A 20,256-nucleotide genomic window follows, 5' to 3' on the forward strand; every position below is an offset into this window, starting at 1 on the left:
CCCCCCTGCTCCGGGGATCCCCGGGACGGAGCAGCCCGGCCCCGCTGCGGGTGGAGAAGCCGGCGAGCCCTTTAAGAAAGTCGAAGCTCGAAAGTTCATTAAAGTTGAGAAAGTTTTTCGTGGAAATGGGGGGGGGGGGGGGGGCATTAAAATTAAAATAACTCTAGTCCAACAACAACAAAAAAAAGCCCCGCTCCCCCCCGGGGGGGGCGGGCCGGGCCGGGATTGGTGGCGGGCGGCCCGGGGGCGGCCCCGGGCGGGCGGGGCGGGGGCGGGCGGGTCCCGGCCCCGCTGCTCCGTGCGCGGCGGGAGCGGCGGCACCGGGAGCGGCGGCGGCGGGGGCTGGGGCGCGGCGGCCCCGCAGCTGCGGCTCGTTGCGCTCCAGCTCGGCCCCGCAACGCCCGGACCGATCCTTAACAGCGGGGAGATCCCGGGACGCCGCATGTGAGCCGGGAAGGCAGTGCCGCCCCGTACCTCCCCCGCGCACCAGCACCGCACCGGCACCCCGCGCCCGGCCCGGCCCGGCCCGGCGGAGCTCCGGAGCAGCCGCCACCACCACCCCCTCCCCCCCTCCTCCCCCGCCCCGTCTGCACCCCCTACTCCGGTACCCCACCATGAGCAACCTCAACAAGGACACCGAGCACACCAACGGCAGCAGCAACGTCGAGGAGGAGGTGGGAACCGGGGATAAGGCACGATGGGGCTGGAGCACGGGGGTGTCGGGAGACCGAGGATGGGGTGGTGGGGATGCGGCACTGGGGACGTCGGGGACGGAACGTAGCGCTGTGGTCGGGAACCGAGGACACGGCGTCGGGGCTGGACCCTCCCGGGGTCATCGGGAGACTAGAGATGAGATGCTGGAGAGCCGAGGCTGGGCTGTGGAGGCGGAGTATGGAGGCGTCGGGGAACTGGGGCTGGAGCTCCCTAGAAGGGCGCTGGGAGCGGCTTTCGGGGCCGGAGCGCTGCGGGCCGCCCCGGCGGAGGGCATTGGGGTTGGGGACCGGGCAGGGCGAGCCCCGGCTGCCGGCTGGGAGCCCGCTCCTCAGCCCAGTGTCCCTGTAGCCCCGCGGGGCAGGGGGCTGGCAGGTCCCCGTTCCGTCTAGCCTAGTCCGTGCCTGTGAGCATGGTGTCCTGTCCCTGCGGCTGGAGGGCACCAGGCTCCTGCATCCAGGCTCTGCCTACGTGGGCTGCTAGGGACATGCTTGTACCAGGATGGTGGAGATCTTGCTCAGCTCCCTATATGCCGCAGCCTGGTTGGGGCTGGAGGGCTGTGAGCTGCTCTGCCAGTGGTCCCGTTACCCTGGATAGCCATTGCAAGCTAGAGCCTGGGCACCGCTGGACTCTGCTGGGAGGGTTTGCAGGGGTTGCTTGTCTGTAGGCACATGCCGAAGCCGAGCTTGCAGCCCTGCACGTTTGCCCTCTGGCTGTTGGAGCCGATGACTGGGTGGAGGCATTGCTGCTAGCACAGCAACTCTCTTATCGTGCCCCTTGGGCAGGTGTTGGTGTGGTGGATCACCAGCTGCCTTCCATCTTGGAGAGAGTGCTGGAAAATGCCTGGACTTGATAGCATTTTGCTGCAGTCCTCCATGCTTGGCCCTTGGGACTGGGGAGGTGCTCTGCCCCCTCCCCTCGCTCTCCTCCAGCGCGCCGTGCACTCGCGCCGCCGCAACATGGCGCCTGGCTTGTTCTGCCATCCACTGGGGCTGGGTGGTCCCCATGCACCAGCTGTCCTGGGGCCATTATGCCTGCTGGTCTTCAACCCCGGTGTGGGGGGACCTGGGTAATAGGGTGGAATGGATTGGCAGAAAGTGGCCATAGCGTTTCCCTAGCATTTCCATAGCATGGAGCAGGGCTTAGGTGATGTGATGGGACACGGATGTGATGCTGCTGGTGACGTGTCCCAGCCTCACTGGGTGGCACTGGTGTGGGTAGGCAAAGAAATTGAGGACCTGGGGCCCTGTGCTGCTTCCCTGGTGTGGGGAGGTTCAGTACCGGGGGTTTTGTGGGCTGCGCACGCGTGCACGGAAGACTTAGTGTGGCTCCTTGATCTGATTGTTCACTGGCCTGCAAAGCTCCAAGAGGTCGATGCTGCTTGGTGCATCCCAGCAGAGTTGCTCCAGCTGGGCTGGTGCTTCACAGGTGGTGGCCATGTGAGCTCTTGGTGCTGGAGCAGAGCTGGCCTGTTCCCTGCTGCCAGGTGGTAGTTTGGTGAAGTGGTTGCTGGAAGCCATTGCATTTCAGGAGCCTGGAAATCCTAGCCCTTTGGGGAGGTTGGTCTTCCCTGGAGTGATGCTTGGTGGCTGGAAAACAGAGTTAAAGATTGCATCCCAGGGAACAGGGCAGGGGTGGAATAGAAGCGACCCCTGCTCGCCATCAGCCCACCTCCTGGCATGTGTGGGGAGGCAGGATGGTCCAGCCTACCCTGCTAGACAGTCAGCAGCCTTGCTGGGTGCATTTGTCACCCTGCACTCAGGGGTGCAACAAAGGGCTGACCACCCTGGAGGTGGCTGAGGATGCTTGGGAGGTGGAAGGCTGGGACTGGTGCAGGGGTGCCCCCCATCCCTGCTGGGTTTGCTGTTGAAAAGTGCTTTCTCTGTTTCTCTGCCAGGATCTATCCCAAATAATATTGTGGGTGATGAGCTGCTGGTTGGGCTCTGTGGTGGACACTCTGAGCCTGCGGGAGCCCTCTGAAAGCTTGTTTTTCCTGTATGTCCTCCTGGCCAACCAGGAGCCATCCTTCGCTGCAGAAGAAGTTAAGGGTGGCACAAGGAGTGACCTTGTGTTCAGGGTCCCAGCACAGACTGGGGAGCTTAATCCCACATCCCACCCAAATTCTTGCCAAGAGCTTCCCTTGATACAGAGCGATAAATACGTTTAGTGCAAAGTGGAATCCTTCAGTCCAGCATATGCAGGAGGGTGTACTGGAATATCTTCCCACACTGTGTGGATAATGCTGTGAGATCCTGGCACTGCAGACCCTCCTCCATTTTCCTCCCCTGTAAGCCTCCTTCACCGCCTCCTCAAGCATTTGCAGAAGGGTACCACGTGCCCCAGATATGGTGGGGCGAAGCTCCCAAATTCAGCCTTTCCCTTTATCTTATCTGCAAGCCCCTGGATCTCTCAGCCCCTTCCTGCCCAGTGACATGTGGAGGACAGGAATGCCTCTCACTCCTCTCGAGGTCGTTAATGGGAATGTTAAACAAACAGGGCCTAATGTCAGTCCCTGCTGTTCCTCACCAGACACCTCCCCAAACTTGATCCCTCCCTGCTTGCTGCTATCTTCTGTTTAGTTTTCCAGGCAGCCGCCAATCTGTGTGACAGCATATGTCCCTCTGCTTCCAAGGGGTAGTACGAGACAGGCAGCTGCCTAGGTGCTGCACACCCCTGTTAGAGGCAGAACTTTTTCTGGCAGCTAGAGGAGCTTGCTTGCTTACCATGGATGCTACGTGTTGTGTTCGTGGCCATATTGCAATAAGGGCCTCTGTATTTTCACCCTGCTGTCTTGGGTGTCTGATGCAGAAGTGTTGCTTCTACTCTGGAAGTTCATCCTTGTTCTACCAGGAGGTCACTGGAAAGTTGTAGGCCCATGGGGAGTGGGGGAATCTGAAGCTGGCTGTCTAGATGCCCAAAGAAGGTGGCTGAAATCTGTGGTTATCCCATATGTCCTCTTGGCCCCTTCCCTCTGAATGACAGAGTGGTCAGTCTCAAGGGCCTGCTTGCAGCACCATGTGTGGTGGCTGCTGCTCTCATGGTAAAGCTTGGACATTGTGGACTGTTGAATGTGGAAAGCATCAAATGTGAGGTTGTACTGGGTGGGCAGAGCCCAGATGAGGACCAGGAGAACCTGCCTGGCTAAGCTCTGCTAGGAGGGGATCATCTTCCCTGCTGGTCCATGACAAGGCTGCAGTGTTACCCATTAGAGTTAGAAAATGCCCTGTTAGGGGAGGCAGAAGGCTTTTGGCTTCCAGACAGCCTCCTCAGTAGTGACTACTTCATCCCTGGCCTTTCTTAGCTGTTGCACGCCAGGGCTGCCAGAATGACACAGGAATGCCACTGGTGAGCACTTCTGGATGTCTGTAGCACTTCATGGACTGGTGCCAGGCATCTCTTGATTTCTGTAATCTCTGCTTGAGTGGACCTAGATACCTTTTGCATGTGTGGATTCTAGCTCTCTGACTTGAAACAAATAAGACTAATATAATTTCTGAGGTGAAATGCCTCTAGTGATGCTGCTCTTTGCTACAAAGAACTTGAGGGTGTAGTAGTTATGGTCACCACTTGATAATCTTCTTCTACTTGGTCTGGCTGAACCAGGATGGTGCTTCAGAGCTGTTTTCATGTATAACAAAAGTCCCCTCAATGTTAGATGCAGTTTTCTGTTAGTGACAGATAGTTGGCTGAGCAAATAACCCTGAAGTCATCATGCACGCAGAGGTTCTGGGAATTTGTGTGTTCCCAGGCCTCCTCTTGGTCTATCAATGAGTTGCTCTTACTGGGTGAGGGATGTGCGAATCTCCCTGTTATCTCCTCATGTCCTGGTGCCTCTGTAAAGGAGCTTCCTTCTCCTTCCTTTATCTTTCAAATCTAAGTTTCTTAGACATGAGTCTAAGTTGCTTTGAGCATCAGTATCCTGACTAGTCCCTGTGATGGGGTGACTATTCTTCCTCCTGCTACCTGGCTGTGTAGCTGGTCTGGTAAACAAGACCCAGCTTCAGAAATCAGTCTTCCTCCTTGGCTAATCTGAGGAGCAGCTGAGCAGAGCTTTCCCTGCTTGGCCTCAAAATGAAGGGGTTTCTGGTGGTGTCTGCAGGAGTTATGAAGGGCTGAACCCAAAGGCTCCCTTGCTAGCAAGGGACTCTGCTTTCCCCTCACCAAAGTAGGAAGGATGCCCTTGGAGATGTCTGGAAGGTAGCTAAGAGTGGTTTAGGCTTTACTGTCCTTCCTCATGCCTCTGCTAGAGGAACTGGCACTGTGGGAAGTCTGTGGGAAGTGTGACACTTGCTGGAACTGGTACGGAGATCCTTTGGAGCCAAGAGATCCCTTGGTTTGTGGCCATGCCAAGTCATAAAGACTTTGTGACGTAGACCACGGAGCAGTGCTTCTGCCTGTCCTGGACCTCTGAGTGCCTGAAGTAAAGGCTTTGGCTTAAAGCCTCACCAGGGCATGAATGTGCGAGTGAGGTGGTAAGCACCTCACATACAGTGCTCAGCACCTTCTTTCCAGGAGTACCAGGCACTAGTTGTGACCCAGTAGCCTTCTCAGAATCTGGAGGTGATCAGTTTCAAAAGCACATTCCCAGGGATGCCTGTACATCTCCAGGGGTGGCTTATGCAGGAAAGTACCTTCTGCAGCAGCAGCCACCATTACATGAGGAAGGCTTACATGGCAGAGGCTACAAGTGGAAAGAATTCATGTGGGCTTTAAAACATCTGTATACCATGTGGGATGGCTAAAACTGAATTCCTCCTGTGTGCCCAGTGCTGTGAAGATGGGCCTGGTGAGGGAGCAGGGCAGTGGGACACAGCCCCAGCACTGGAGCTGCTGAACCTGGGCCATACTGAGGCACATCAGCGTAGTTGTGATCCCAAGCCAGCCCAGCATGTCTGATGAGAAGGGACCCTGGAGCAGGCAGTGGTACCAGTACCATGAGATGTGTGTCAGTGACTCTGCCCTTGGTATAGCGGAAGTGGATGCCTCAGGCTTGGCAAGGATGCTTTGACCACTGCATTGCAGGGTCATGGTGTGGTTGAGAGGTTGCCTGTCCTAGGGCCTGCTGTCCTCCTCAGTTCAGCCCCAATGGAGAGGGGTCTTGTGGTGCTTTGGATGATGACTGGATAGCAGGTGAGTGTGGAGTTAGAGGCTTGCACAAAGCCTGGGCTCTTCTTGGTGTGTCTGGGGTGGTGAGGCTTTCTTTGGCCCCAGGACTCACCCACTGGCTCCTGCTTGGAGACGAGCAGGGATGGTGCTGAGGCTTGCTCTGTCCATCTGTCTAGTGAACATCATCTCCTGCACCTAGCCCTGTGGACAGGGACAAGATGTTGACTGCTGCTGTGTGCCCTATGCAATGGAACAGTCTCAAGCCCAGCTGGCCTGTTATTCTGTGGTAGGGCAGGGTGGCAGAGCATACATACGAGATCCTGCCTTCAGCCAGCCCAGTGGCTGCTGGAGTGGGTTTCTCTAAAGGACAGTTGCCTGGGACTGCGTGTGCCGGCCTTCCACACTGCTTTCCTTGATTGCTGAACCCAAGCTTACCTGGCTGCAGGGTGTGACTGCTGGAAACCCAAGGGCCCAGTAGGGCAGTCTTACCCATGTGGAGGATCTCCAGCCCTGCTGCATAGTCCAGAAGAGGCTAAGGAAATGTGGCACCTCCTAGTTTGGGGTGGTACATTCCCTCCTGTGCTGCAGAGGATGTGGTGATGGGTTCTCGTATTAGTGTGGGATCAGGTCTTGGTACATGGCTGTGTGTCAGAAGCTGTTGGCCTGGGGATGTGTGTCCTTGCTATCTGCTTTCACGGGTGGGAGGCCAGTGTCTGTCTGAAAGTGTGACTCCCCTGGGTCACCTATAGCAGTGGCTTGAGGTGCACAGCAAGCTATGGATTTGGAGGAAGCACCCAGCTCCTCTGGGAGGTACTGGAGGACGGAAGGAAATGTCACCTCCTAGGGCTTCCCTGCCCACAGTAGGATGCCAGTGGGGAGCTGGCTGGGACATGACCTGTTTCTGGCAGGGGCATTTAAAATCTGGGCTGCGTGTCATATCCTTTCTTGCTGTGCACTCTGCCCTGCTCCCCAGGCTCTGCCTCTGGGCTGGTAGTCTTACCTCTGCCTTGCCCTCTACTGTATGGGCTGTGTGCCTGCCTGGGATCTTGTGGGGAAGAGTGCCCTGTGGTACAGAGGGAGATCAGGGCATGGTGCTGGTTAGGGTTGGCATTTCTGGTCCATTTTGGGGTACCACAGCCCCTCCCCACAGCTAGTGGCCCTGTATGGCCAAGAGCCAGACTAGTACAATAGTGGCTTAGTCCTGTGGGTGCTTGTCATCCTACTGGTGTCCCCAGAGGCTTCCCTGTGATTGGGGTGACACTCCAATAACTGCTGTCAGCAGCAGAAAGCTGCTGCAAACTTTTAGCTCACCATCGAAGACTTGCTTGCTGTTGGGCTGTGCAGGTGCCAGGCATGCTCCATGGAGCTGTGGCACAGCCATTAGTGTGCTGCCCTCAGGTTGATTTGAGGAGGGATTCATGTGCCTCTCTGGATGTGTCCTGGCTCTGTGGACAGAGGAGGCATAGGACTGAAAAGTGTCCAGGAATTGCCTTGTGGCGGGGTGAATCAGAGACAGCTGTACTTAAGGACCTGAGGTGAGAATGTACCTTGTGAGGGTCCTGCATCCAGACTGATATCCTCTGCTCAGGGCAGAGGCTGGCAGGAACTCGTCTTGCCTCAGTCTTTCCTGCCAGGAGAACAAATACCTGGGTGTGGGTGGGAGGAACTGGTCTGCAGCAGGTTCAGCCAGTGTGAGAGCTGTCTCCATGGGTAAGGTCCATGGATCCATCTGACTGTGAAAGGTGTCTGTAGGTCCCCAAATGTCAGAGGGTGGCAGATGTGATGCTGGGCCTCTGGATCCAGGGTCTTAGTGCAGGGGGCTGGGTAGTGCAAGCATGGATGTGAGCATCCTTCAACATGTTGGCTGTAATACTTGTGCATGTCTCCTCTAGTTTAGCAGACCTCTTGGCAAGGTGGAAGGCTGCAATGGCATCATGAGGATGCTCAGTCAGCATCTCCCTGAGCTGGGGATGTACCCTGTTGGTACAGTAATCCCCTGGGACTTGTGGGGCTGGCCTCACCAAACGTTTCAATAGCTGTGAACCCTTGCTATAGCCCAAGCCCCCCCAGGGTGCCATCCTTTCTGTGAGACCCTGTAGAGTCACAGGGAGCAGGGGGGAGTCTCCATTGAAAAGCCTGACCAGCAGCACTTCCTCTGCTGGGGCTGTGGACTATTCTTGGGTGCTGCCTTGTTGTGCCTCGATTTATCTGCTCCCATGTGCTTCCTGCTCCCCCGGACAGGGGCTGGTGCCTCTCCCTGCTTCCCCCTCGCTCCAAGGCCTTCCTGCTCTGACCACAGGGGTGGCTGAGCCTGTTGACATCCCCCTGCCTGACATGGGAGAAGAGCAATGCTGGGGAGGGGCAGTGTCATATATGAAATGCCCCAGCCTTGGAGACAAAATGCTTGTGCACTTGGGCTTGCTTGTGGTCAGCCTGCCTTCCTCCCCTCCTAGCGAGCAGGATGTTGGTCATTGGGTGCCTTTCATGCAAAAGGCTGATTTTACGGGGAAATGCCTGAAGCCCTCCTCGCTTCAAGTGCTGGGGGAGGTTCAAGGCCCTCTTTCCCCTCTGGGTGAAAATCTTTCAGGTTTAGGGGCTGGGGGAAATGCCCTGTGACTGCAGCTGCTTGGGGCTTCCTGGCTGGAGTAGCTCCAGGTCTGATCCTGCACTGGGGCTCAGTGCTACCCTGCCTGCTGGCTGGCCCTGTGAGATGCCTGAGGACATTGGAGCTTTGCCAGTGCTGGAATCGCAAGTGGGCAGCCAGCTCTTTTATCCTTTCTGCTCTTGACCCCTGCTGGTGGGGGGGAAACTGAGGCACGGAGGGGTGAAGGAGCCTGTTAGCAAGCCCCTTCCCCTTAGGAGGCATGCTCCATGGCACTGAAGCTGCCCTGCTTTCCTGCCAAGCTGTCCTGAGCACAGACCAACCATCTGTCTCCCCAGTTTTCCCCTCCCCTGTGTTTCCTGAATTTGATGTGCTGAGGAGCAAAATTGCCCAGGGCTGGGTCCACTTTGTGTAGTGGCAGGAACCCTGCAGCCCTGAATCCCATACGGGACACTGAGATGAGGGTGCTGTCCCATTTAAGCCCTGTGCTGGGCTCCTGAGCTCCTCCTTGCAGCCCTGTTTTGTAAGCTTGCCTCCCTGCCTTTGCTGCTGTGCCTTATAAGTCCTGGCTCCTGGAGCAGCCGGCAGCCTCACTGCATTCCAGCAGCCTCATGTCAAGTGGCCCTAGCTGCAGCATGGTGGCCAGGGCTGGGGCTCTCTATCTCCCCTGTGGCTCTGCTGGTGTCTCTGGGTGCCTGAGAGGCACACCACTGGTATGCTATCCCATGGGAAGGAGCTGTAGCCCATGTGCCTGAGCTGCTGGGACCTAGTGGTGGCTGCCTTTTGGATGCTGTGGCAGAGCTTGTCCCTGTTCTCAGCAGGATGGTGCAGGCTCCTTTCTGCTGGTGGCATAGGAAGAAGGGTCAGTGGACATACTGGTGTGAACGAGTGGGAGATGGCTTGTCTCCAGGAAAAAATGGTGTGTAGCTGGGGGTGGCTTCCTGCAGAGGGGAGATGTGAAGTGCCATGCAGTGGATGAGGCACTAGAGCACTCTCCTGCTGTAGCTGTCTTCAGATGTTTACTAATGACTGGTGGTAGAGGCTTGTGTGCTCCAGGTGCTGGGGGTCTGGCCCCAGGACCTGGCCAGTTTTGGGGTGCTGGAGTGGCCACAGCTGTGCAAAAGCAGGGCTGTGGGTAATGCAGCTGAAGGACTGATCTTGCAGAAGTGAAGGGTCAGCCTCGCTGGCTTCTGGGAGGATTTGGAGTAGTCTCTAACAAAAGCCCAGCTCTGGAGACCTACCAGAGCAGCCTTGCTGGAGGTGGGTACTTGTGCCTTTGCATCTAACACTTCTGACATAACTTGACCCTTGTTGGGCTGCAGGGCAGTGTTTGGCTCCACTTGGGACTTCCTTTCAAGAGCTCTTATTTAAAAGCAGATGTGGCCAGGAGAAGTGGATGTTCTAAGACCCATGCTGACCTCCTGGCAGTACTGGAGCTGTGTTAGGAAGAGGCAGATCTTGCTGCTTGGCTTATTTAAAGACTTTGTGCTAAGTACCTGGCTGTGCTTGCACTAGGTGTGTGTCTCTTCTGGGAGACACAGCTGTGTAAGGACTGCTTTAGAGCCACTGAGGACTTGAGCACTAAATGGGTTTGTCCTTGTCCCTCCCTCCCTCCTCCTGTGTGGGAAGCTATGGTGGGATCCTCCCTCTTTAAGAGATGGCCTAGATGGTCTTGTCCCTTCTGGCACAAATCCTGTTTTCCATGGCTCTCCTCCATCTCTGCCGGGTGTTTGGACTGGGGACATCCCCAGAGGGGTCAGGGATGGGGAAGGGAAAGCGTTTTCTGCAGGGCCTCCAGCAGTGTGACCCTGCTAGGCTGTCCTAGGCGAAAGCAACTCCCCACCCTACTGCCCTGCTTCTCTCTGTGTGCATGTGTGTCCAGTTAAGATTAGTTGTCCTGGGTGAGATGGGGTTGCTTTCACCTGGCATCTCATCTTAAGCGGCTGGTAGCAGAGTCTAAGAACAAGCATAAGAGCAAGGTACTCCTGGAAGTCTGCTTCTGCTGTATCTTCTCCAAGTTCCTGCTGAAATGTGGTTTGGCCCATGCAGTTCCTGATCTAGCCCTGGATGGATATTTTCTTTTTTTTTTTGTCCTGTGGCTTATGGATATGGTGTTTGGTGGCAGGGAGTAGAAGCAGGGCAAATATATTTAAACAGAAGCCTACCCTCTCTTGGCATGTTGAGCGCAAGGGCCAGAAGGCTGGATTCATCAGCCCTGTGTGGTCCTAGTAGCCTCTCAAAGCCTGCAGGACTTTGGCTGCGAAGGGGTGACTGGAGAGTCCCAGTTCAGTTAATCCTCTGGAATATGCTTGTCCAGACCCTGTTGCCCTCATCTACAGTTCCCTCTTTTTGGGAGCAGGGAGAGGAGGCTGGACCAGGACTGCCCACAGTGCACAAGATGCTCAGACTGGCAAGTTGCCTCCTGCTTTTCTCCTGTGGGATAACCTAGATCTCCTATGCTTTCTGATTGCTGCTGATCCCATGTTTACACCTGGTCTTGGAAGCAAGCTCCCTCTGGCTTATCTCACTCTGTCCCTTGAATGTATCACTCAGGTCCCTCCCTTCCCTGAATAACTTTGGTCTCACTTTCCTCTTACCCTTTTCTAGATCACTTATGGATGTGCTGAATTGCAGAGATCTCAGAAAAACCACTACTTGGTCTCATTGTTTCTAACAAGCTCTTCTGAGCAGGGACCTTCCTTAGTCTGTCTTGAGACACTTGGGGAAACATTGTTTGAAGATGTTAGCTGGTGGCATTTGGGATTGCCCAGGCTTTCTCTGGGGTGATGCCAGCCCTCGGGCTGGGTCTGTGGGTTGGCTGGGATCCCCTTTCCAGTGCTATGTATGGTGACAAACTGGACCTGGAGGCCAAGGGAAGCTTTTGGACTGTGAGAGAAAGTCTCTTGCTCCTGTCCTTGGCAGCAACTTATGGGGCTGGCTTTTATAAGCTTGTTACCTCTGACAAAGAGCTTTGCTAGGCACCCGTGTTGCTCTGTTCAGGCTGTTGTAAGGGCTCTGAGTAGCTGACTTTTCCTTCCCTGAGCAACTGCGTGTCTTCCATTCTGGCTTGCCTGTCGCAAGGACTTATCAAACAACACATCATGGGACCATTTAGAGACCCAATAGGGATGCGGATTTCTATCTGCTTGGAAGAAACATCCATTCTGGGGTCTGAGCATACTGAAATATTGAAAAGGGATGGTGCTTTCACATGGCTGAGGTACGTGTGTGCCACCACACTGCACAGTCCTCCCCTGCAAGAGATGGCCATGCACCTTCTGGGAATGCACCACAGGCGCTCCCTGTAGCTCATGCTGAAGTGCAAGCACCAAAGTCTTCAAGGCAGCCAGCAAGCTGAGAGACAGTACTATTGCCTGCTCTGTCTCAGCATGATGTGACCCTGGAGTGATGCATCAAAGCACCAAATGAGGGGCTGAGCTGAGTGGGGAGACTATAGGACTGAGCCTGGGCATGGGAAGTGTTTCTGGAGTGCTCCAGAAAGCATCTTCCTTCCCTAGACAGGGCAAAGCAAAAGCTGGAGCATGTGGTAGGGCTATCCATATTGAGGGATCAGGGGAGGGAATGGGAAGGATGCTCAGTGGCTGCATTTTGCAGCAGTCTTGAGATATTCCAGGCTGGAGAAGGGACCTGCACTCTAATGGGGGGTGGTAGCAGCCCACTGAGGTGTTCACTGGGTGATGGCAGCCCTTAGTCTCAGCATGCATGTAGAGCAAGAGGGGCAGAGAACCCCAAGACTCATGATCACTGGTCATCCTGGAGGGCTTAAGCTGACCCCTGAGTTGACGTTGGGGGAGTTTCTCTGTCCTGGCAGGACTGGCTTTGGCACAGGAGCTCAAGGAGGGCTGTGTTTTCTCCTGTAAATAGGAGAAAATTCCCTGCTTGGAGGAGTCTGAATCTGGCTGCCCCTAAAGAATTATGGGGTGCAGGGTCTTTGCTGCATGCTTCTGTGTTTTCAGGTGACTGCTGTCTCCAGCCCAGGAGCAGGACAAGCATGTGCCGCCTCCTTTGGTGGCAAAAGAGGTTTAAGGAGGTGTCAGATACAACCTGCTTTGTCTGGGGAAGGGGAAATGGCTGAGCAAAATTAAAATGTGGGAGCAGACTACTTCTGCCCTGCAAATGTAATGGGGTCATACCAGACTGGAACCAGGCCAGGAGATGGGCTCTGGCTTAGGGCTCCTAGTCCTGCTGCATGTTTTGCTGCTCAAAAGTGTCTGGCACTGTTTGGTGCCCTTCTGAGCATTTGGGCATCGGTGCTGTCCCATGACCACCTCGTGGCTTGTTTGGGACTGGCTCAGTGGGTGGCATCCCCATGCAATGAGAAGTGAGGAACACAGAGCTTCATCTAATTCCCATAGTCTTCTGTCTTCCTCACCTACCTGTCAGTGCTGGCTGAGCTGTGCTTGCTGTCTCGTCGTCCTTGTTCATGATGACTAGTGGCTTGGTGACCGCTGTTGCGCATAACTTCCCTTTCCAGCTCTGTGCTGATTTATAAGAAGTCTTGGCAGCTTCATCATACTGCTTCCTATGGAGATAGGCTGCTGGCCAACATCTCCCAGTGCAGGGAGAAGGTGGCCATGATGGTCTGACTGTTGAAGAGATTTCTCTCGGGCTGCGAGCCTTCAGCACTATATGGGCTATTCATGTGAACTATATGGATAACATTAATGGACTATCTACTGAAATCTTTCTCTGGTAATGTATCTTTGCTTATACATGCTGAGTGCATTTGGACTCGGTACATGACTTCTACAGCTTGGAAAGAACAGCAGCCTACATGGACTTGGTGCAGCCCAGCTGGCTTTTGGCTGGGCACAATAGAACAAACTCTGTAAGAGCTGGTTGGGAGCAACTTCTGAAGGGTCTGATGTGTGCTAGCGAAGGAGCTGGGATTGACCCAAAAATCTCCTCCCAGTGATGTTCTGGGGCTTTTGCAGAAGTCAAAAGATGAAAGTATGGCAGTGAGATATTTCTCAAAATGGAGGCTGTCTTTGAATCAGTGGCTGAAATAAAGTGCCAGACATCTAGTGTATGATCTGTAGAAAGAGCTAGAGACACAACTGGGGTTTGTACTGGTCTCTTCTGGACCTTTGATATGTGTCAAACTGTTAAGTGCTTTTGGCAATGTATGGTCTTCTACCAGTCTCTTCGAGCTTTAGTCATCAAGGTCTAGTCAGACTGTGGGGCTCGTCCGTGCCCAATCAACCCAGACTGTTCTGCTAGAGACTGAATTTTTGTAAAGGTTTAAGTCCTTTGTTGCAGGGAGGAAAGGACTGGGTATATTTTATCCTGGATGGTGCTCCTCTAATGTAGGGAAGGGTTAGTGCTTGCAAGGCCACCTTTGGTGCAAGGTGTCCTACTGTTATTGCACCTAGCTTCTGAACTGTGCTGTGTACTCCCACTTTGGTACTGAGCATCTCCTTTCAGTAGACCTCGTTGACCTCTCTCCTAGGTACGGACGCTGTTTGTCAGTGGCCTGCCTGTGGATATCAAGCCCAGAGAGCTCTACCTACTCTTCCGACCATTCAAGGTAAGGTCTTCAAATTTGGTCTCTGGTGGGAAAGATGCTTTCTTGTGGCCAACCTTGCAGCAAAGATCTCTGTCAGAGGGGAAGCAAGGATGAAGTAGGAAGGTAGGCCTTCTGTGAAAGCTTGGGGAATGTGGTATGAAACCAGGTATCCCATGGCTTGTGCTCAGCTGTGTAAACTCCCCTGGAGCCTGTTGTTGAAATCATGCAGTCTCTGAGCTGATGAAGGCTGCTTGGTCAGCCCTGCTGCCCAACTGGACCCAGCCCTTCCTTGAAGATGTGTCCTGATCCCCTAACTCTGTCCTTTGCTAGATCACCACATAGGCTGTCCTTGGGGGAAGTGGGGTTCCCTTGTTTGCATTCTTCTAGCACAGGGTGCTCTGTGCTCTCTAGGCAGTAGCCAGGAAGGGTGCTCATCTTAGTAGCTTGATGAAGAGCTAGAAAAATGGGGTTTCTTCCCAAGGGGTTGCAATGGGCCAGCTAAGATACGTGCTCTGGCCTTACTCTAATTTCAGTCTTCTCTTCTGTTTGGAAAGAGAAGTGCTGATGTACCTACTCCTGCTCCAAACCCTGCCTTCTGAAGGGTTTGGTGATACAGGAACTCCTGGAGCTGTCATGTCATGTCTCGGTTGTAGCTTGGCTCCTTCAGGAACCCAACACTGACTTGCTTTCTTCCCTCTGCAGGGTTATGAAGGGTCATTGATCAAGCTAACTTCAAAGCAGGTACCTCCTTCTTCCAGCCTGGGTATTTTTTGCTTTTGCTAGAAAACCAGACATGCCAGGGGGCAGATGAGGGACAGATACCATTTCACTGTGTAAAGCATAGTCTGTGTTCAGCACCATGTATACAGCTGAGTTCTGATCACTCCCCCTGTCCTGGTGGCTCCAAGCTCTCAGCATGTGCTGAATGGCTCCGTATCTTTTATTGCTGGCCAGGGCCATATGGGTTGGGTGAGACCTGATGCTTCAGCCTCAAACCCTGTGCTACCAGAAACCTTTCCCAGTCCCATCCTAATCAAGGCAGTAGTTCCCCTTGTGGGGAAGGGGTACCCTTGCTGGGGGCTACCAGGGTGAGCAGTGCCCCCACATGTAGGAATGCCAAAGCATTTTGGTGTGGTGGGAGCAGGCACAGAGCAGAAATCTTGGGCTGATGACCCAAAGCACTTCAAACAAAGCTTGAAGGCCCTCTGCAGTTTTAGATGGTCTCTTCTGCTTGCTATAAGCTGTCTGGGGCGGAGGGGGTGGCAGGGTAGTCTGAGGAGCTGGAAAAGGCTTCCAAACTGAAATCAGAATTATCTTTTAGCCAGTAGGTTTTGTGACCTTTGACAGCCGCGCTGGTGCTGAAGCAGCAAAGAATGCCCTGAATGTGAGTACCTGATGTGCTGGGAGGCCCTTGAGAGGGCTGGGGGGCCTATAGCTAGACCTGGAGCTGTGGGCTAGTGATGCTTGGCTCATCCATAGCATAGAAAGGATCGGGGTGTTTCAGCTGTGCCCTTGAGTATGGAAGCTAAATGGTCCTGCAGTATTGCACCAGGGAAGCAGGAAAGCTGTTAAGGCTGACATCAGCCTGAGCAAATGGATGCAAACTGTCCCATGCTTAGTGTAGGTGTAGTTTCTGACCACTGGAAGACTGCTCCAGGCCTCTGAGGGTGTGGGGAAACAAGAGTTACTTCTTTTCTTGAGTTGGCATGCACCTCCTTACTCAACAGTTGGCCTCTGATAACAGGATCCAGGCTGTGAATCCTGTTCTTTATCCATTAAGTGCCCCCCTCCCCCTTCTATGGGGAAGAGTGGTAGACTGAGACCCTTACCTTGTTCAAATGAACGTGGATTACCTGTGCGTGTGCTGATGTGTGGGCCAGAGTTACACTTCAAGGAACTTTTCCTCCTGCTGTCTGAATTGAGCACTGAGGTGGGGGCTCATCCTAGCTTGACTGCTTGACTTGAGCTTGGCTTGGAGTACCTGAAGCAGGCAGGTCTTCTCAGGCAAACCAAGCCTTAGCAAACAGATGAGGAGATGTTGGGGGCACAGGTCGTTCCTAGGCATATACATGTAGAGGGCAATACCCAGTTGACACCTTGTCATGCTTTACTGAGGCATGTGGAGTTCAACCTGTGTTTAGCATCAGCTTTTTGAGGCTCTAGGTCAAGCTTACCAGGGTATGTGGGTAGTAAAGCAGGCTCATAGCAAAGCTGGTCTGTCATGTGGCCATAGGACTTGTTTGGTGCTAGTGGCCTTGCTTATGCCTCACTTGCCAAATGTCCTGATGTAAAGTACGTGCCACTTCAGCAGAGCAGGTCTTTGTCCTGGACTCTGGCTTGTCAGGACCTCTGCAGCCAGAAGGTACTTGCTTCAGAAAGGAAAGAAACCAGCCTTCCCATGCTGCTATTTCCATGGCAGGGCATGAAGCAGGGCCAAAGCTGTCTGGTACAGTCTCTCTAGCACATTCACAGCATTTCCAAATTGCTGCAGCTCAAGAAAAAGACTTGAAGGTGGTCAACATGGCAGGCACACAAAAAATTATCCCCATCCCATGTGGACCTGTGCAAGTTAGCGGGATCTAGGCAGCAAGACATCCTGATCTGGTTCTGCTCTGCTGTAGACCTTGCTTTGGGCACTGGGGCATGTGCTGGTGTCTCTGCCCAGGCTGGCAGTAGACCTAGGAGCACCACAGTTGGGAGCTCCAGTATAGATGGGGTTATCCCGGTTGTAGCAGACAGAACTTTCCTGACCAGTGTTGGTAGCTATCACTGCTATGCTGGCTGGTAAATTGCACATAAGGAGCAAAACTGTAGAAGCAGTGATTCTACGCCAGCTAAGCATAGAAATAATGTGGAAGCTTGAGCGTTGCAGTGAGGTGACAAAACTCTGGGTATGTGACTGCAGCGTGATGGCCTTGGTTCCATGGTTGGGGTTTGCTCCATGAATAGACACAGCCTGTGCTTGGATTGGAAACATCATCTCAGATTCCTGTACTTTTTTCTGTGACAGGGCATCCGCTTCGACCCAGAGAATCCCCAGACCTTGCGGTTAGAGTTTGCTAAAGCCAACACAAAGATGGCCAAGAGCAAGCTGATGGCCACACCGAACCCCACCAATATCCACCCTGCCTTGGGCGCACACTTCATTGCACGGGACCCCTGTGAGTATACTGGGAGGGACTTTGAGGTTGTGGCTGGTCCAACCTGGGAGATGCCCAACCCTGGGAATGCTGCCAGGACGGAAAGGAAACCATACCCACATATGCTCTGTCTGAAATATGCCTGGTGCAGGAAGGCCAGCATGTTAGAGTTGCATGAGGATAACAGGCAGCTGGTAAGGCTTCTGGCCACACTAGAAGTGCTGAGAGAGCAGAGTTGGTTTTGGTAGCTCAAGTGATACCTTAAGTCCTTCAAACCATCCCTAGGTGTGAAGCAGAAAGGACGAGTCCTGTGCCATGCACCCTCAGCATAGCCTGGTGGGGTGAGCAGGCCTGCTGAGGCTTGTCGGGCAGCCTGTAACATGGTGCTGAGAGCCCTGTCTTCTGTCCTGCCATCCTGTGGTACCAGCCTGGTGCTGCATGTGTAAACTAGCTTGCCCAAAGCCCATGTGGGGTTCTGAGCAGTGATGGAGCATGTTTCTGGCCTCTCTTGGCAAGGCTGGGAGGCCAGAGGAGCAGCTGGTCACAGAGATGCTGCAGGGGTGCTATAATTTATACCTCACAGAGATGGCAGTGCAAAGCTTTAGTCTGGGACTGGAAATCCAGAGCCTGTCCCTGAAGCAGGCTGTTGCGCCCAGCTACTGAGATGCTGTCATCTTGTTTCCTCCTGTCTAGACGACCTGACTGGAGCAGCTCTTATTCCGGCATCCCCAGAAGCGTGGGCTCCCTACCCATTGTACACAACGGAGCTAACCCCTGCCATCCCCCATGCCGCCTTCACGTACCCAGCAGCTGCTGCTGCGGCCGCTGCTCTTCACGCTCAGGTGAGTTGCTCCCCGTGTCCTGTGCCAGGAACTGGGCTCTCTGCTCTCCCCTGCCCTGGTGCTCGCTCCCATGGGTCTCTGCTTGGCTGGTTTGACCCTGGCCTCTGCACCTTGACTCCTGGGCAAAGCCTTCTCCCAGCTGAAGTGCATGGGGGGGCCCTCAGCCCTGAGCAAACCACAGGGGAGAGGTTTACATGGTCAAGAGCAATCAGAGCTGGATGATGATTTCTTACCCTGCAGGTCCAGCCCGCTTCCCTGTAAGAGGCAGGCAAATAGGAGAAAGCCAGGGCTCAATTTCTGGCTGGGTTTGCTGGTTCCTGTGGCCAGGGAATGTGTGGGACTGCTGGGAGGAAATGCCACTTGCCAGCATGTAAAATAGCTGTGAAATGTCCTCCCTGAAGACACAGTGAAGGCAACAGGCTTAGCTTGGTGCTGAAGCTGAGGAGCTCAGCTGGGATCCCCTTGGGCCAAGTGACTCAAGTACTTTTGAAGCTGGAGGAGGATGTCCTGCAGGAGATGAATGATCAGAGCCTTGCCACAGTGAGGAACTCTGATGGGACAGTGATATTAGCCACCCTGGATGCAGGCTAGAGAGGGTCACTCTGTGTATGAGCCTCTAGAAATGCTGGTGGTGATGCACCCAGCTTCCTGGTGTCCCAGGGTTAGCCTGTTGACACTGGAGGTGTAGGGATGCCTGTACTCATCTGAAACTCGAATGCTTTAATGTACTAAGATCAAAACCCTTGCTGAGCAGGAAGTCCCTGAAACCATGGAAGTGTAAAGAGAGCGAAAATAGAGCAGTGGCGTCCTAATTCCAGGTTAAGGTGCTTGGTTTGGAGCACTTGTACAGGAGAACCTGGAGGCCCTGTGTCCCTGCCCTGCTTGGTGTTACCAGCCAGCAATATTCTGCCTGCTTTGGTCTCGGCTCCTGTAGTAGTGCCACGCAGACTAAGGCAGTGGGACTCTGGGCTTAGACCTCAGAGCATTGGGGCTTAACCTCTGCTCTTTGCCCTGCCAAGCAGGGTGTTTAGCTCCACTCTTCCCTGCTTAAACTGAGAGGAAGAAGAGCTGTGTCTCCTCACCTTGTCCACCTGGCTGACAGTTAGCTCAGCTGGCCCTTAGGCATACTCTTGTTTCCCACAAGTGTCATGACTGTAACTGCCCAGCTTCAACCTAAACTTGTTTCCCAAATGCAATATGGAGGCAGTGGAGGGGATGCAAGCTCCTGGCCTGTGTAGGCTTGTCTGTCCTGTCCCTCACACACCTGTAGGTCTTTGCTGTTTATGTCCTTCTACTGGTGAGCTAGTGTTGGGCTGAAGCTCTTGCAGGGTAGGCAAGAAGTGGGGCCCAGGGTAGGACCACACACTGGCTTGTTCTTCCAAGGGTCTCCAGAGCCACACTCATCCTTCACTGGGAGGGTTGTGCATGCTGGTGTTCTCCAAAAGTTATTAGTGGTGCCCACAACTCAGGAGCGTGCTCTGTTCCTGGGCTATCCAGGAGGGTAGATGACTTCCTTTCCCTGCCCCTTGTGTGTAGGGTGGTGGAGCCGAGGGCTGTTGCTGGTTGAATTGCCCCTTGCAGGGAGAACCAGGAAAAAACCCTCTGGCCTGGCTAAGGTGGTTGAGGAACGGGAAACCATTACTGCACTTCCTTCAAGGATGATCATCAGTGACTGGGGATCCTGAGTGTAAGGGTTAGACACCAAAACTTTATGGTGCATGGTGGGAGAGAAAAAACTCCGCTCTCCTAAAGTGGAGGGTATTAAGGAAGCCTTCAGCCAGACATTTTCCCTCTGGGGTCTTAGCTTGCCAACTGGAGAGCAGGAACTACTAGCTTTAAAAGAGGTCTTCTGGCCTGAAGAATGACCCTGATGCTCCAGGGATTCCCTGAATAGGTAGGACTCCCTGTCCAAGGAGGTCCGTAACTAGTGACGTGCCCCTAAGCTTTAGGGAGCCAGTGCAGCCCCTCCAGGCCACAGCCATGGCCGGACCCAGCTCTCTTCTGAAGAGCAGCTGGGCTGGCTGAGCAGTTACAGCTACTCCTTGCTGCCTGTGGTGACCTCGCAGGGAGACATTCTGGTGCAGTATATGTTACCAATCAAGTTTTATGGGGTTAAACATTACTGAGGCTGGCAGCTCTGAGCTGCCTGGTCTCTAGGCTGGAGCTGAAGCAGGGTGGAGCAAGTTGGTGAGATTACTTTTGATCACAAACTGAACTAAAAGCTGTAACCTTAGTCTTGGTGTGCTGAGCCCTCTGCTGTCACTGGTAGGGGCTGGTTTGCCTTGCTGGCAGGTTGGTGGGCACAGGGGTTGTTCTCCAGAACAGCTG

At 54.1% G+C, this 20,256-nt stretch overlaps 1 protein-coding gene across 2 annotated transcripts in view; it reads left to right on the top strand.

Moving 5' to 3' along the window:
- Positions 1–284: 284 nt before the first annotated feature.
- RBPMS2 (RNA binding protein, mRNA processing factor 2) overlaps positions 285–20,256 on the top strand; it is a 29,066-nt gene continuing 9,094 nt past the window's right edge. For both annotated transcript variants that reach the window (XM_064456951.1, XM_064456953.1), the window contains exons 1-6: positions 285–674; positions 13,890–13,967; positions 14,649–14,687; positions 15,268–15,330; positions 16,957–17,107; positions 17,780–17,928. In XM_064456951.1, the coding sequence (XP_064313021.1) occupies positions 615–674; positions 13,890–13,967; positions 14,649–14,687; positions 15,268–15,330; positions 16,957–17,107; positions 17,780–17,928 (540 nt within the window). In that variant the 5' untranslated portion in view covers positions 285–614. The remainder of the gene's footprint in view (positions 675–13,889; positions 13,968–14,648; positions 14,688–15,267; positions 15,331–16,956; positions 17,108–17,779; positions 17,929–20,256) is intronic.

This window comes from Phalacrocorax carbo, chromosome 7 (genome assembly GCF_963921805.1).
Source record: "Phalacrocorax carbo chromosome 7, bPhaCar2.1, whole genome shotgun sequence".
Taxonomy (NCBI): Eukaryota; Metazoa; Chordata; class Aves; order Suliformes; family Phalacrocoracidae; genus Phalacrocorax; species Phalacrocorax carbo.